Source organism: Toxorhynchites rutilus, chromosome 2, assembly GCF_029784135.1.
Source record: "Toxorhynchites rutilus septentrionalis strain SRP chromosome 2, ASM2978413v1, whole genome shotgun sequence".
NCBI classification, from domain to species: domain Eukaryota; kingdom Metazoa; phylum Arthropoda; class Insecta; order Diptera; family Culicidae; genus Toxorhynchites; species Toxorhynchites rutilus.
In genome coordinates this window covers 231,500,375-231,515,224 of record NC_073745.1, presented here as the reverse complement: position 1 = coordinate 231,515,224, position 14,850 = coordinate 231,500,375, and the positions used below count along the sequence as shown (strand labels likewise).

Sequence of the window (14,850 nt, the reverse complement as noted above, 5' to 3'; positions counted from 1 at the left end):
GAAATACTGATCGATTATGAAAGGAAAATTGAAGAAGAAGGTTCCAAGCGATAATTGGCTGTCAAACAAGTGGAAAACAGTTGATGTAAAAGATGATTGGCCGTTGTCAGGCCGTGAAAACATGGCCATGAAACTCAAAAGCCATCAATTAACACGAGTATTTAAAATTTTTAAATAAAATATATAAGAGTGAAAACCAATGAAAATCGAAACAAAGTATCACCTGACAGAATCAATGGCGGATCGACCACGAATCGTTGGCAGGCCAAGCTAAGTTTAATTAATTTACTAAGATCGACCGATTCGTTTTCGAATGCCTCTCAATGAATTCGATTGCGGGGTATGCTGGCGGATCAAGCCAAAACAAGTCATGATTCACACCGTAAGCGTTAGATTCCAAAATACATTTATGTTTATCCGATACGGGCGGATCGTTTAGAATTCCGAATATTTGTGTGACGTAAGTGTATGCTATTTACTAAACAGCCATAATTATTGTGCCATTTTCTGAAACTGCACTGAATTGGTTTTCCTTGTTTGGAAATATTTTCCCTCGAACGACGTTGTAGCTGTTATCGATGATCAACCGGTTAATTTTTCTTCTGCCAACTACGCATCGCACGCTGGACCAAACCGATAAAATTCAGCAACTTTAGGCGTTGAACCGCTGTCCGCTGCGAAAGTCGAGACGTGCAAGTAAATAAATCAATTTTCGCCTTTCCGTTCGCACGGAATGCACAGCAGGAAAATGGTACTTCTGTAAACGCACAGCCTGATGCCTATTTCCAACCGATCGAGAGGAAATTAATACTTCAATATTTCTTCTTCACTATCGAACCGCGGAGAAAACAACAATCGAATTGCGCATTTTTATTCCGATCGGACAAGTGTGTTCGCGATATGCACGGAATTCGGTTCGAAAATATATTGAGATGATGATATAATATCTCAGAGAGAAAAATAAATGTGTATGATGAAAGGAAGTGTTCTGCATGCCAAACTGCTCATTATCGGAACACATTGATTGTGGCAGATAGTAGGAAGTGATTATATCACCTGTGTTATTGTTATTTAGCGTATCCTTTCAGCAATGAAATGGTGTGCTCGGTTCGTGTTTAGATGGAAATAGATGATAATTTCCACTCTATGTCAGGTTCTCATTTCTCATTGCATACACTGCGTTTCACAACTATAGAACCACTCGTTCTTTCTGATTTTCCGGAGATATGTAAGAAGTCGGTTGAATTCAAGTATATAGTGTAGGAAACAATACCTATCTTCAATAATAAGACTGGTCATTTGAACTTCATTGTTGTGTTCAGGCGCGGAACATTCAAGAAAGAAAATTTCCAGTGTTTCATAACTATAGCACCAGACGGAGAAACTCTCACTTCTTTACAAAATTGACATCAATTTCACATGAATGACAAAAAAAAATCTCATTCGTAGGTCATTTTTAGTTCTTAATCAGTTCAAATAACCCATTCGGGGTGGTTTCGGCCATGTTGTAGTGTGTATCTCGTTCTACGCAGAGGATACTCCTCGTTTAAGCTCTTCAAAACACTCATACTGCTTTTAAGCTATTCAATAAACCATGCCTTGACTCTCCGGATTTTATAAATGAATTATGGTGTTATTGATGCAAATACAGCAGTAAATGATTCTGAAGTACTTCATTACACTTATTACTGTACTGTCTGGACTGTCTGAATCTATCTGAATCAGGCCGTTTTGAAAATATTTTCCTCAAGCCATCAAACTGGCGCCTGCAAAGTTACGAGTTGAAAAATAACATGACAAGTTCCGTAAGTCCTCCCAGTATGAAATTCTATTCAAGTTGGAATTCTTTCAAACAGAGAAGTTCTCCTGAAATAGTGAAGCCCATGGCATTAGCTTCCACATTAGTTTTTGGACCCTCAGCTTTGGAGATGCGATTTTTATGGTTTGGGGAGAATTCTCTCAAAAAGGTCTGGTCTAGGTAGCTTACCATCAACACGAATGAACCGTCATAAATGCAAAGAAGTACTTCTGAATCATTAACTGCTATTTTTACACGAAAACAATGTGATAAATAGGTAATTTGGCATCAATTCAAGAGATCCGAAGAGTCATGGCATGATTTAATGAATAGGGGCTTCAACTTCTGGATTGATCATATTGTTTACCAGATCAAAACCCTATCAAGAACTTATGAGGAGTGATCGTATGAATAATAGATGCAGTTTACAAGCAGAATGAGTGATTTGAAGAGCCTCAACTAGCAGCATCCTCCGCGTAGAACGAAATACACACTACAACATGGCGTAGCTTGGTCGAAACCACCCCGAATGGGTTTTTTGAACTGATTAAGAACTAAAGATGACCTATAAATCAGAAACTCATTGTAATTCATGTGAAATTGACGGCTATTTTGTAAAGGAGTTAGAGTTTTTCCATCTGGTTCTCTAGTTATGAAACACTGGAATTTTTGTTTTTTGAATATTTCGCGTCTGAACACAACAATGAAGTTCAAATGGCTAGTCTTTCAATTGAAGATAGTTGTTATATCATACACTATATACTTCAATTCAACCAATTTCTTACATATCTCTGAAAAAAACAGAAAAAATGAGTGGTTCTATAGTTGTGAAACGCAGTGTACATGTTAGTGGTTAGCATGTTCTGATGAAAATTATGATTGTGTAATCATACTCTGCGCTAATAATGCATGTTGTCATGGCTTATAATTCTCCTGTGGAGTCAGATATAAATTATGCACGAATGATTCCTTTTATGGTTCAGCCAATAAAAAAAGAAATGACACTGGAACGGTACAGATATTTTCAATGCGCGTCGATTTTTTGTTGTCCTAAGTGGTAAAAAAATGAGTTAAACTTTATTTTTAGAAGGTGTATCATCCATTCTATAATTCTATTACAAGTTCAATTGCAATTTCTTCTTCTTCTTCTTCAATGGCACTAACGTTCCTAGAGGAACTTCACCGTCTCAACGTAGTATTACTTGCGTCATTTTTATTAGTACTTAGTTGAGATTTCTATGCCAAATAACACGCCTTGAATGCATTCTGAGTGGCAAGCTCTAGAATACGCGTGATCACAGTGCAAGTCGGAGGAAATTTCTTTGACGAAAAATTCCCCCGACCAGAACGGGAATCGAACCCGAACACCCGGCATGTTAGTTATGACGCTAACCACTCGGCCACGGGAGCACTCAATTGCAATTTATCATTGCTTTATATTCATCTTATCCCCATCACTTTAATGTGAATTATCTGCAGGGTTTCCGAATTGAAGTCAGTGTTTTTTGGTAGAAATAATCTTTTCATCACACTATGTTAATAAATCAGTTTTCTTTCGAAATAGGACATAAGATTATTACACCATTGGAGATTTAATCAAGCGTTCGAGTCTGTAGCGGTGTTTTAGCTGAAATTTATTCGGAAATGTAAAAATGTATCCTCTAACGCGCAACGTAGCGGTTTTTTCGATATTCAAAAACTTACTAAAATGGTCGCTTTATATATTTTTTAAATTTTTGTAGAAAATATCGTCACTAAAATCTATATATATATATATATATATATATATATATATATATATATATATATATATATATATATATATATATATATATATATCTATATATATATATATATATATATATATATATATATATATATATATATATATATATATATATATATATATAAATGAATTTCTGCCTGTCTATCTGTCTGTCTGATTCTTATGGAAGCGGTCCGTGAACCGATCGACGTAAAATTTTGTATGTAGGGGTTTTTGGGGCCGGGGAAGCTTTTTATGATAGTTCGAGACACCTCTCTAAGGGAGGACTGCCATACAAATGAAACACAAATTTGTTTATAACTCGAGAATTAATCAAGTAAACGAACCCAAATTCGGCGTGTGAACGTTTCAGGGTGTCTTGAAAATGAAACACAAATTTGTTTGTAACTCGAGAATTAATCAAGCAAATGGAGCCAAATTTGGCATGCGAAGGTTTTAGGGGACACGAAACGTTTCTATGGTGAATAGCTGAAAAACTTGATAATCAATCAAGCAAATGGAATCAAACTTGGCATATAGAGGTTTTAGAGTTTCTATGGTGGTTCGACACTCTTCCCCTCTCTCTAAGGGGAGGCTGCCGTACAAATGAAACATACATTTCTGCATAACTCGAGAACTCATAAAGCAAATGGAGCCAAATTTGGGATGTGAGGATTTTTGGGGTACGAAAAATGTTTCTATGACGGTATGACACCTCTCCCTTCTCTGGAATAGAGAGAGGATTCCATAAAAATAATACATAAATGCCAACCAAACATGACACTTGCAAATTTTCGGAAAACTCTGAAGGAAAATGGGAAAATTCGAAAAATTCAATTCGCGCGGGTTCCACAATTATATATTGACAAGCGTTGTTAGTCCATTTGATGTTTGCAGTAACGAAATTGATCTTCGTTCGAAAGTGGAAATGGATTTTAATGTGACAAAACGCACTCCTATATCGTCTTCTATCTATATAAAAAAAAGGATCGCCGAATGTGTTGATAAGAGCAAAACTCGAAAAAAGAATTGTCCGATTTAGGGCTGTCTTCATTCTATCATATTTTCTGTATCAAACATTTACTCCATGTAACGGAGAAACATGTTGTTTGTAAGTGGATGAAAAATCTTGCACGAGAATTGTACCGAAAATAATCTGATATTTTAATGTCGAGTTTTGGGCAGAAGAACTTGAATTTTATAGTAAAAAATAATTTTAAAGGGTAGATTAGAAGATCAATCAATGAACAGCTCTGCGATTGGACCCATGATCGTGCGCTTAGTAAGAAAACGTGATAACGAAAAATAAATTTTGGGCGAGACGAAGTTAGCCGGATCAGCTAGTTCTCATTTAAAAATACATATCGAAAACCCGCCACACTACGTAATAAACAATACGTTTTAACGTGAGACCGGAACCGGTCTAATAGGAATCTTGTAAATGAAAATCTAAAAACTTAACATGTAAGAAATAATGAAAAATTTCGAACGATAGCTATCCGTGCGCATGATTTTATATTATTTTATTTTTATTTTATTTTATTTTATTTGTTTTAACCATCTGACACTTATTTGGTCTAAATGATTATTTAATTCTAAACACCGCTACTACATCTAATACATTGATCATCCAAAATAAAAAAAAACTACAAAATCAAAACAATAGATCATCTACGGGTCAGTCACCTATGAAAAGTGTCCGAGGAGATATTGAAATCGAATAAGTCGATAACTTCGTTGAAACAGACTGACATGAAACGGATAGGATTGTGCAGCGCATAATTCACACTCCGTCCTTCCAGATATAAAATGTTCCAGACACGAAGAGTACGTTCAGGTGCATACATGTTAACTTGTGCCAACAGTGCAGGGCAGTCGATTCCTCCGGTCAAAACATAGCCTGAGTGTTGAAACGCCTTCTCTTCAGCATCTCCAGTCCAAAAAGTTGACAACGTGCCTCGTATGGTGGCAAGTTTAGTGGATCCCGCCACGGAAGGTTTCGGAGAGCATGTCGTACGAATTTCGGTGAATAGATTCAATCTTCGAAATCCAATTTGCTTGAAATGGGCACCAGACAACTGCGCTGAACTCCAATATAGATCGAACTAACGAACAGTTTAGAAATCGGAGACAGTGTGGATCATGGAATTGGCTTGTAATTTTCAGGATAAATCCTAAATGCCGGTTGGCTTTAGCGATTATTTCGCTGGAATGCAGTCGGAAGCTAAGTACATTATCAAGTGGCACTCCAAGGTCACGGATGTGGCTTACTCGCGATAGCACTTGACCAGAGATGGAGTAGCCAAACGCAATTGGGTTTAGCTTCCGATAGTACTGCCTTTCGAGATGCTGATCGATCGACATCGACATTATATTACTGTCGACCATATTCTGGAGCTTAAGGCAATCAAGAGCGTTCCTGATTACCATATAAATTTTCACGTCATCCGCGTAGAATAAGCGGCATTCAGGTGGAAGTAGTAAGGACATTTCGTCGATGAACAATGAGAACAACAATGGCCCTAGGTTGCTTCCTTGAGGCACTCCCGAGTTATTAGAGAATGTCGCAGACTGCGCAGGTCCAATTTTGACACACATCCTCCGGTTTGTTAGATAGGAGTTCAACCATATCGTAAATCTGAAGGAGATACCGAGTTTGTTGAATCTTGCTATCAGGATTTTGTAATCGACACGGTCGAAAGCATCCTTAAGGTCTGTATACACTGTGTCTACCTGAGTGCCTTGCTCCATGCTGCGCAGACAAAATGAAACAAAGTTGACCAAATTGGTAGCGACTGATCTTTTTGGGAAGAATCTAAGCTGATCTGATGATAAATAGTTTTTGCAACAGGAAAACACGGCATCATTCACTATGATTTCGAAAACTTTCGAACAGGCACAGAGTGATGTTATTCTTCGGTAGTTTTCTATGTTCCGTTTATCTTCTTTCTTGTGCACTGGGAATATCAATTACTGTTTCCATACCGAAGGAAACGTACTCTGCTGTAGAGAGGTGTCGAAGAGGACCGATAGAGGGTACGCAAGACTTGAGACACACTTTTTCCGCACACAATAAGGAATACCATCTGGCCCAGGAGTCAAAGAATATTTCAATTTTCTGATCGCAGTTTCCACAACCTCTCTGGTAACTCGAAAGATGTCGAGATTCAGTTCGTTGGATCGAGTGTGCTTAATGGCAGAGGAAGGTCATTAAATGCTCGCATGAAGTGAGCAGCGAAAAGATTGCATTTCTCGAGTGCGGTGTTCCCCAAATACATGCTTACGGGCAAGCCATCTTCCATTCTCTTGGAGTTGACAAAAGACCAGAAAAGCTTCGGTTTTCTACGGAGATTTCCTTGCATACGCCTAGTATACTGCTATTGTTTTGCAAATGTACAACGCCGCCTGCAGAAACGTCGGAGAGCAGAGGATCTCATTCTCTTGAGTTCTCCCAAACGTCTATTGCCCCAGACTGGATTCTGTCTACTCATTCATTTACCTCCATCCACTTCCATAAAACCACTGCCCTTTTTTCAGGACCACCAGAACTTTCACTAAAGAGTTATTTCCAAAACTTATTTGCATTTTTAAGTAATATCTCAGATAATACAAAGCTAATCGATTTGTTTTGCCGGGGAAAGCTTTTGTGCGTTCAGGCTTATTGGTGACTTATCCGATCAATCTTTTAATTTCGCGAATTCGTGCATTGTTTCCGGGCTAAAAGTGGCGTCAAAGTGCGGTTGGATTTCAAGCTGGATGCGAAGAAGGTATTTTACTGCGATTGAAAATTGAAAGCAGAAATTTGTTCTGCACAACCGATTCGGTTTGGATGTTCCGTTGTCGTTCTGCGAAAGATGCTGTCATAGTCATTATTTTTTGGAACACGACTATTTTTATTGTTTTTTTAAACGGTTTCATTTAGCTTGCCCTGTAACATGTTTGTATGTAGCGCCCCCATTAATCCACATTCATAGAAATTTGACCCCGTTTCTGTTGACCGATTGATCTGAAATTTGGAACACACGATTATCTCTGCAGTCACTATAAAACTGCGTATTTCATGATCCTAAAAATCCGCTAGAGGCGAATGAACTGAAAAGTTTAAAACCTCTATAATTCATCACGTTCGTTCGTTCCTAAAAATCATTCTTTGTGTGGACACCGACTGGACAACATCGTTGCTGGACGAGATGGACGGCGAGGGATCGAGTGCCTTTCTCAAGGCAAGAGGGCGGAGGTGGTAGCGCTGGAGTAGAGTAATAGAGTAGAGTAGAGTTTTCAAAGGGCCTTTCTCAAGGCTAGAGACGAATGAACTGCAAAAATTTAAAGTCTCTATAATACAAGACCTTCCTTCCTAAAAATGCAAGATGGCGGCCGCTACAAAATGGTTGATCCCATATTTTCTTAGAACTCCATCAATATGGGTATCAAACGAAAGGGCTTGACTAGTAGAACACAGTTATTTATGAAAAATACAAATCCAAGATGGCGGCCGCTACAAAATGGAGGGCTACATATTTTCTCAAAACCCCATTAAAATAGGTATCAAACGGAAGGACTTGACTAGTAGAACACAGTTTTTTATGAAAATTATAAATCTAAGATAGACTACAAAATGGCGATAAATATATTTTTTCCCAAAACCCTCTCAATATGGGTATCAAATGAAAGGAATTGACTAGAAGAACGATATTATTCATTAGAAAAGCAAACTCAAAATGGCCACCTTTACAAAACGGCAACAAATATATTGTTTTTCAAAACCCTATCAATATGAGTATCAAATGAAGGGGATTGATCAGTAGAACACAGTTATTCATGAAAAAAATGCTAATTTAAAATGACCACCACCACAAAATGGCGATACATATTTTTCACATGACTCAGTTATTATGGGTATCAAATGAAAGGGCTTGAATAGGAGATCACATAACTTAAAAACTCCAAACCCAAGATGGCCTCAATCAAAAAATAGCAAATTACTTTTTAAACGCTTTTATTTAACTCCAACTGATTGTATGTATCACATTAATCAACAGAAATTTGACCAATAGGAACTGACCGATTGTTCTGAAATTTATAAAACACCTTTATCTCTGCTGTCATTTTAGAACTGCTTATTCCATGACCTTGAAAAATCCAATTAGACCGCCGCTACAAAATAGCTGATTCCATATTATCTAAAAAAATGTTGATTGGGAAATGTGTATCAAAAGAACGAACTTGACTTGGAGAACACACTATGTATTTTTTGCAATCCACTCATTATTGATATCAAATGAAATGATTTAATTAATAGAATACGATACAATGTTTTTATTGTAGATATGGTAAATTTTTTTTCTACTAGATTTTAAGAAGCGTAGCACTTAAGGCTTTTGCCTCCCCGAGAAATATTATATTGAAACAGATTATGTACTAAATAAAAAAAATCAAATAAATAAAAAAAAACTTTTTAAGTTAAACAATTTCATTGTGATTAAACATAGCAATGTACTAAAAACTAGAAAATAATAAGGAAAGTAGCAGTTAGCAGTTACTACACCCCTTCCTTCATTAATCTAGATGAGACTTAAATAAAATCGTGGGGCATATAATGGAATCGTTAAATGTGGATAATGGAAATTAGACGTGCCCCATGATTTTATTTTTTATTTTTTATCATCATTTCCCTAGAATAATGAAGGAAGAGGTGTGACAACTGATAACTGTGACTTGCGTAATTATTTTCTAGCTTTCAGTACGTTGCTATGTTTAATCACAATGAAACCGTTTAACTTAATTTTTTTTTTCACTAATTTTATTTTTTATTCGGAATAACTACAGTGAAAGTTCTCTATAGCGATATCGCAAGGGACCGTCGTTATAGAGAATTGTCGCTATGAATAACTATCGCTATAGAGAATTCGGATGTCGTTATAAAGAGAGAAACGCTTAAGTTCACATGAAACTATTAAATTAAATTATCTTGAAACAAAAACAACAAGACGTTGAACAATAGATACAAAATTCCGCAAACATTTTTCTTTAAATCAAAAAATATGGGAAAAGTTGTCCTTCGGTAAATTTGTTTTAGTTATTAAACCAGCATAAATTGTTTGGAAAGCATCTTCAAACTGGATTTGAGAGGGTGGGCTTATAGTTCCATTATCAACTACTTCATCAGACACCGAATGAGTCATCTATAAATAACATCATCAGGCAAAATTGCTCATGAGTTGTCGTCAAAAGTCACGTAGTATAGAAAATACAATTTTCGATTATGCCTCTTAAGTTTATGATACATTGTATTCTTCGCTGGCGGCAGTTTGATGGTTTGGGGAGAATTTTCTCAAAAAGGCCTGGTTTAGATAGCTTACCATCAACACGAATGAACAGTCAGAAGTCCAACGAAGTACTTCAGAATCATTTACCGCTGTCTTTGCATAAAAAACAATGTGATAATTGGGTAATTTGGCAGCAATTCATAAAATCCTGAAGGTCATGGCATGGTTTAATGAATAGGGACTTCAGTTTCTGAACTGGTCAGCCTGTTTATCAAATCAAAACCTTGTCAGGAACTGATCGTCAGGAGTGATCGTACGAATAGTAGATGCAGCTTACAAGCAATATGAGTAATTTGAAGAGCTTAAACGAGGAGTATCCTCTGCGTAGAACGAGATACACACTACAACTTGGCCCAGCTTGATCGAAGCCACCCCAAATGGGTTATTTGAACTGATTGAGAACTAATAATGACCTACGAATTAGTAACTTATTGTAATTCATGTGAAAATGACGTTAGTTTTGTGAAGGAGTGAGAGTTTTTCCATCTGGTTCTATAGTTATGAAACACTGAAATTTTAGTTTTTTCTAATGTTTCCCGCCTGAACACAACAATAAAGTTGAAATGGGCAGTCTTATAAATGAAGATAGTTATTGTATTCTACACTATATATCTTAATTCAACCGACTTCTTATATATCTCTGGAAACTCAGAAAAAGTGAGTGGTTCTATAGTTGTGAAACGCAGTGCATAACCAAACCTTCGAAAGAAACAACAACTTGTCTAGCGAGTGCTTTAAAATTCAATCGGAATAGGGGAAGGTGGCCTTGATCCGGTGGCCACTCATCACATAAAATCCTCGTTTTTTGGCAACTTCGACATTGAAATGAATACTATAACTCTCGAAATATGTTTTAAACAGGTCGGTGTGATTCACGACTGCTAAAAAAGGGGAAAACATAGGGCTAATCCTGAACCGGCCTTCGATTTTTTTTGCAGCGATCGCTACGTTTTGTATTAACCCACATGTCTTCAAATGTTTTTCAACGTTTCAGCATAATAATGTATTTAGAAAAGTTGTTGAAAATTATAATCAAATTCATAAAATTTTAGAACATGGCGGTATAACACGACGAACATATAAAAAGAGCCTATTTACTATAAAAAAGACAATAAATTGGAATTTTTTTTTTTCATATTTCGAGAATGGCTGCATTTACAAGGAGATTGATAAAGAGCTTTTTTGTTTTGAATCACATCAAAATTCATAATTTGTGGTTAAAAATGATTGTTAACATACAATCAAATTTTCGTCAAAATAGTTTTACCGTCTTGTACTCATTATTTAAATTTTCCAAATGACTTCTATGTTATATGAAATTTTTTTTTTTAAAAATCTAAAAAATACATATATAAATAAAAAAGAAATTATAATTGAAAAAGACAATAAATTAGAATTTGTTTTTCAAATATCTCGAGAATGGCTGCATATAGAAGGTGATTGATGAGAAGATTTTTATTTTCAATCACATCAGGATTCATAATTTGTGGCTAAAAATGATTGTTAACATACAAAAATTCGGAGTTTCGGAAATTCATAAAAATTCGATGTTTCACAAAGTTCGTCAAAAATAGCTCTATCATCTTGCACCCATTTTTTAAATTTTCTATATAACTTCTATTTTTTATGAAAAAATTTAAAAAAAAATCAAAATATGTGTTTTAGATATTGCAAATTGAAGTTTTTTTTTTGTAAATAAAAAAAAGTACTATTTTTTTCTCTCAGTGTATATTTTTCATGTTTGGACATCAATGCTCTACAACTCTTTCTATATTCCCTCTTGAGTTGGCAAACCGATTGGGACACTGGAAGTCTTGGGCGGTGGTTATATTCAATTATTCCAAAGGTTTCTTCGAGAGCGTGGTTCAAAGGCTTGGACGTAAGTCGTGACTTCATTCGTGTAATGAGTAGACTTATGTCCAACCACTACTCGCTAGATGTGCACCTCCACAGAATAAATCTTGTTCAAAACAATGTCTGTCGGTGTGGAAACGGTTACGATGACATCGATCACGCAGTTTGGCAATGTACGGATAATTACGCAGCCAGAGAGTACCTTTTGAATGCCCTTGAGGTCCAAGGAAGACAACCCTATGTTCCTGTTAGAGACGTGTTGGGAACTCGCGACATCTGCTATATGCAGTTGATCTATATGTTTGTGAAACGGTCTAGTATAAGAATTTAATGCTTTTGTGTTTTTTTTCTTTTTCATTATTAGTTTGTTTGTATTGTCCCCTCATCTCACCGTCGCCCACCCTCGACAGCTAGTCGAACACCAGATGCTATCCCTGGTCATTATGCACAATGCTACAGTGCGTACGGCAACCCTCGGTTGAGACAATGATACCTCATATCCATATCCCTAACCTGACCCGTCCCACAAAAATTGTTGCCCCTCTAACCTCGAGTAAACCGCGAGTAATCGGTCGAAACCTACTAAACATATATTTAAGATGAAATTTTTGTATAAACAAAACTTGAGTTAGCGGCTCCGCAAAGCTTATGCGATTGAGCCTTACAAATAAACGAATTGGAAAAAAAAAAAAAAAAAACTCTTTCTATAATTTCGGTAGGACTCATAGTTTTTGAGATATAAATATTCGAAGATTTCTCTTACTAAAATCGATACGCCCTTATCAAAAGGTACACTTGAGTCAAAAAAATCCCAAATGCTGTGGAAAACTCATATATTTCCTCCAACCCAAACGGAAACAAACTTTCGTTCGAATCAAAAATACAAGTTTTTAATATCTGCATTTTAGTTCGATTTCAATTGGAATTGCCCATACAGCAACTGAAGTACGGAACGGTTACAGTTGACCTACAATTAACTAAACGGTAGCAACATGATTTTGGTGAGCACGGCCAAAATGTATCCACATACAGAACATTCTCTGGATATGTTTTCAATTGTCCCCACAACTCATAACAGTTGGCTTTCCATAGTATACAACTTTGATAAACTGATACTACCCGCCGGTGCAATTTTTTCCAGTGAAAGTGAAATCAATTATTCATCCAACCCCTACCCATTTGGGTTGGCATTGGCGTTGGGAAGGCAAGCGAACTGCTCTCTTCGTGACATGTGTTTGACCCAAATACAGCTTCGCACATAGCAATTTACCTTATATGCTGCCGTATCACTCGTGAAGGCCCATTGCCCTCTTTTGCACATTCGCAGATGCATTGTATGCCTGTGCATGATGGAGAGTGAAGAGTGTCACTTAGGGACATAATTTATTGACCCTAATAATTGCATGATGTCATCACCATAACGCTTCCCAAACTCTCACGAAAAGTAGGGCAATGGGGCGGCGCCGTAGGAGGAGTTCTGATTGTTGATTAACTGGCTGCAGAATCATAATATTGAACTGTGAACGGAACTCACCCTTCCGCTGCGATCTGTCGAGTTGAGATTCTCTCGGGAGATGCCATTCTCCAGGATGTCCCGGAATACCTCTTTCAGCAGGTACTCGTTGGCATCGCGGGACGCCCTCAGCAGCGTCGTCACCGTGGGGACCTGTTCCATGCTCGTCCTTAGCGCTCGAATGCGGGAGCTGAGGGTTGGACTGAAATGAGAGAGAAATGCACTGTTTTAGCGCGCGTTCATGCTCCATGAGTTCATGTGTCAAGGTAAACACCGGTAAGTGTTCAACAAAATTGTACCTTTACGACATACTGCGTCTTGAGCCAAGATTGTATTTTTATACCATCAGATCACAGAAACGATCAGTTGTGAAAGTGCAACAGACCACAAACATGTGCGTCGGATGTCAAAAATACTTTGGTAGCGGAAAATGTTGGTAGATATAGAAGTGAAAGTTGCATAAGAATGTCGCTTAACCCACTCGCGTTGATCTAAATATAGCCTTCAGCTGCAGCAGCACGAATTTTTCTCCACCTCATAGCGCATCCTTTTGCATAGCAGAAGCTGCATTCTCAGAGTGTGAATGACTTTGTAGATTTTATTTTGTTTAGTGAATGTAGTCGTTGGCGACAGAAACTTTGCTGTGAAAAATCCTGGGATAGGTCGTGCTTAGACAGTATCGCCAAATGTCGCCACAAGAGTTCATTGGCATATGTGCATTACCCAACATATGATATCCGTAAGCTTGAATATTGTTACCGTTAACTGGGATGAAATAGGAAATCATGACGAAACATGGAAGCACAAGCAACCTAATTCGATTGCTCTAGAAGTGATAATTGTTTGAAACAAGTATCTGTGCGGCACACAAATTACCGCAATGGGGCAATACTCTCTAAAATCATTACCCTGATCGATATAATGTAGCCATTCTGATAGCAATTATCCTCGCATAAACTATGGGTTTGCCTGGCTCTCCTCCCAAAGCAAATAAACTAGTAAAATAGTACAACATTTCCCACATGGGATAGTAACCGGGGCAGCAATTGTTGCTTGAAGCTACTATTATTGCCACAGGATAAAAATAGCTTTTCACTATGCTCCATACGCAGCTGGGATGCCGTAGCTATTGGTGAGCTGTTGTTGCAATACTTTGGATAAAAATCAACCATATGGCTTAGGGCGGCACGCATGTTTCTTTTTTTAACGAGATATACATCTTTTGCGTTCTGTTCGCTTTGCCCGAGTTATATTAGAATCCGCGTCATCGATTTCATCCACCAAAACAATACTGCCAACGAGTTCGATGATTTCGCTACGCGTCGTCGGAACGAATTCGACGGTACCACGCATGTAAATCGATTAATTAGCAGTTTTCAAAACGGGAAACCCCTTTCGAAATGAGATGCCGTTGTGATTTCAGCGGTGTGAAAACTTTAAAAGAATTCTTGGAATTACGAAGCGATTTTAACGATTTATTAGCGTTGGGAAAGACAGTTTAATTCGCGATCTACCGTCATTTGCACACGTGGGGCGGCAGTTAAAACCCGAATGCTTCCAATTGTATATCGGACGGAACAATAACAGTGCCCGG

At 37.3% G+C, this 14,850-nt stretch overlaps 1 protein-coding gene across 2 annotated transcripts in view; it reads right to left on the bottom strand.

Moving 5' to 3' along the window:
* LOC129768558 (uncharacterized) overlaps window positions 1-14,850 on the bottom strand; it is a 117,450-nt gene that overhangs the window by 28,491 nt on the left and 74,109 nt on the right. For both annotated transcript variants that reach the window (XM_055770289.1, XM_055770288.1), the window contains exon 4: window positions 13,278-13,458. In XM_055770289.1, coding sequence (XP_055626264.1) covers window positions 13,278-13,458 — 181 coding nt within the window. The remainder of the gene's footprint in view (window positions 1-13,277; window positions 13,459-14,850) is intronic.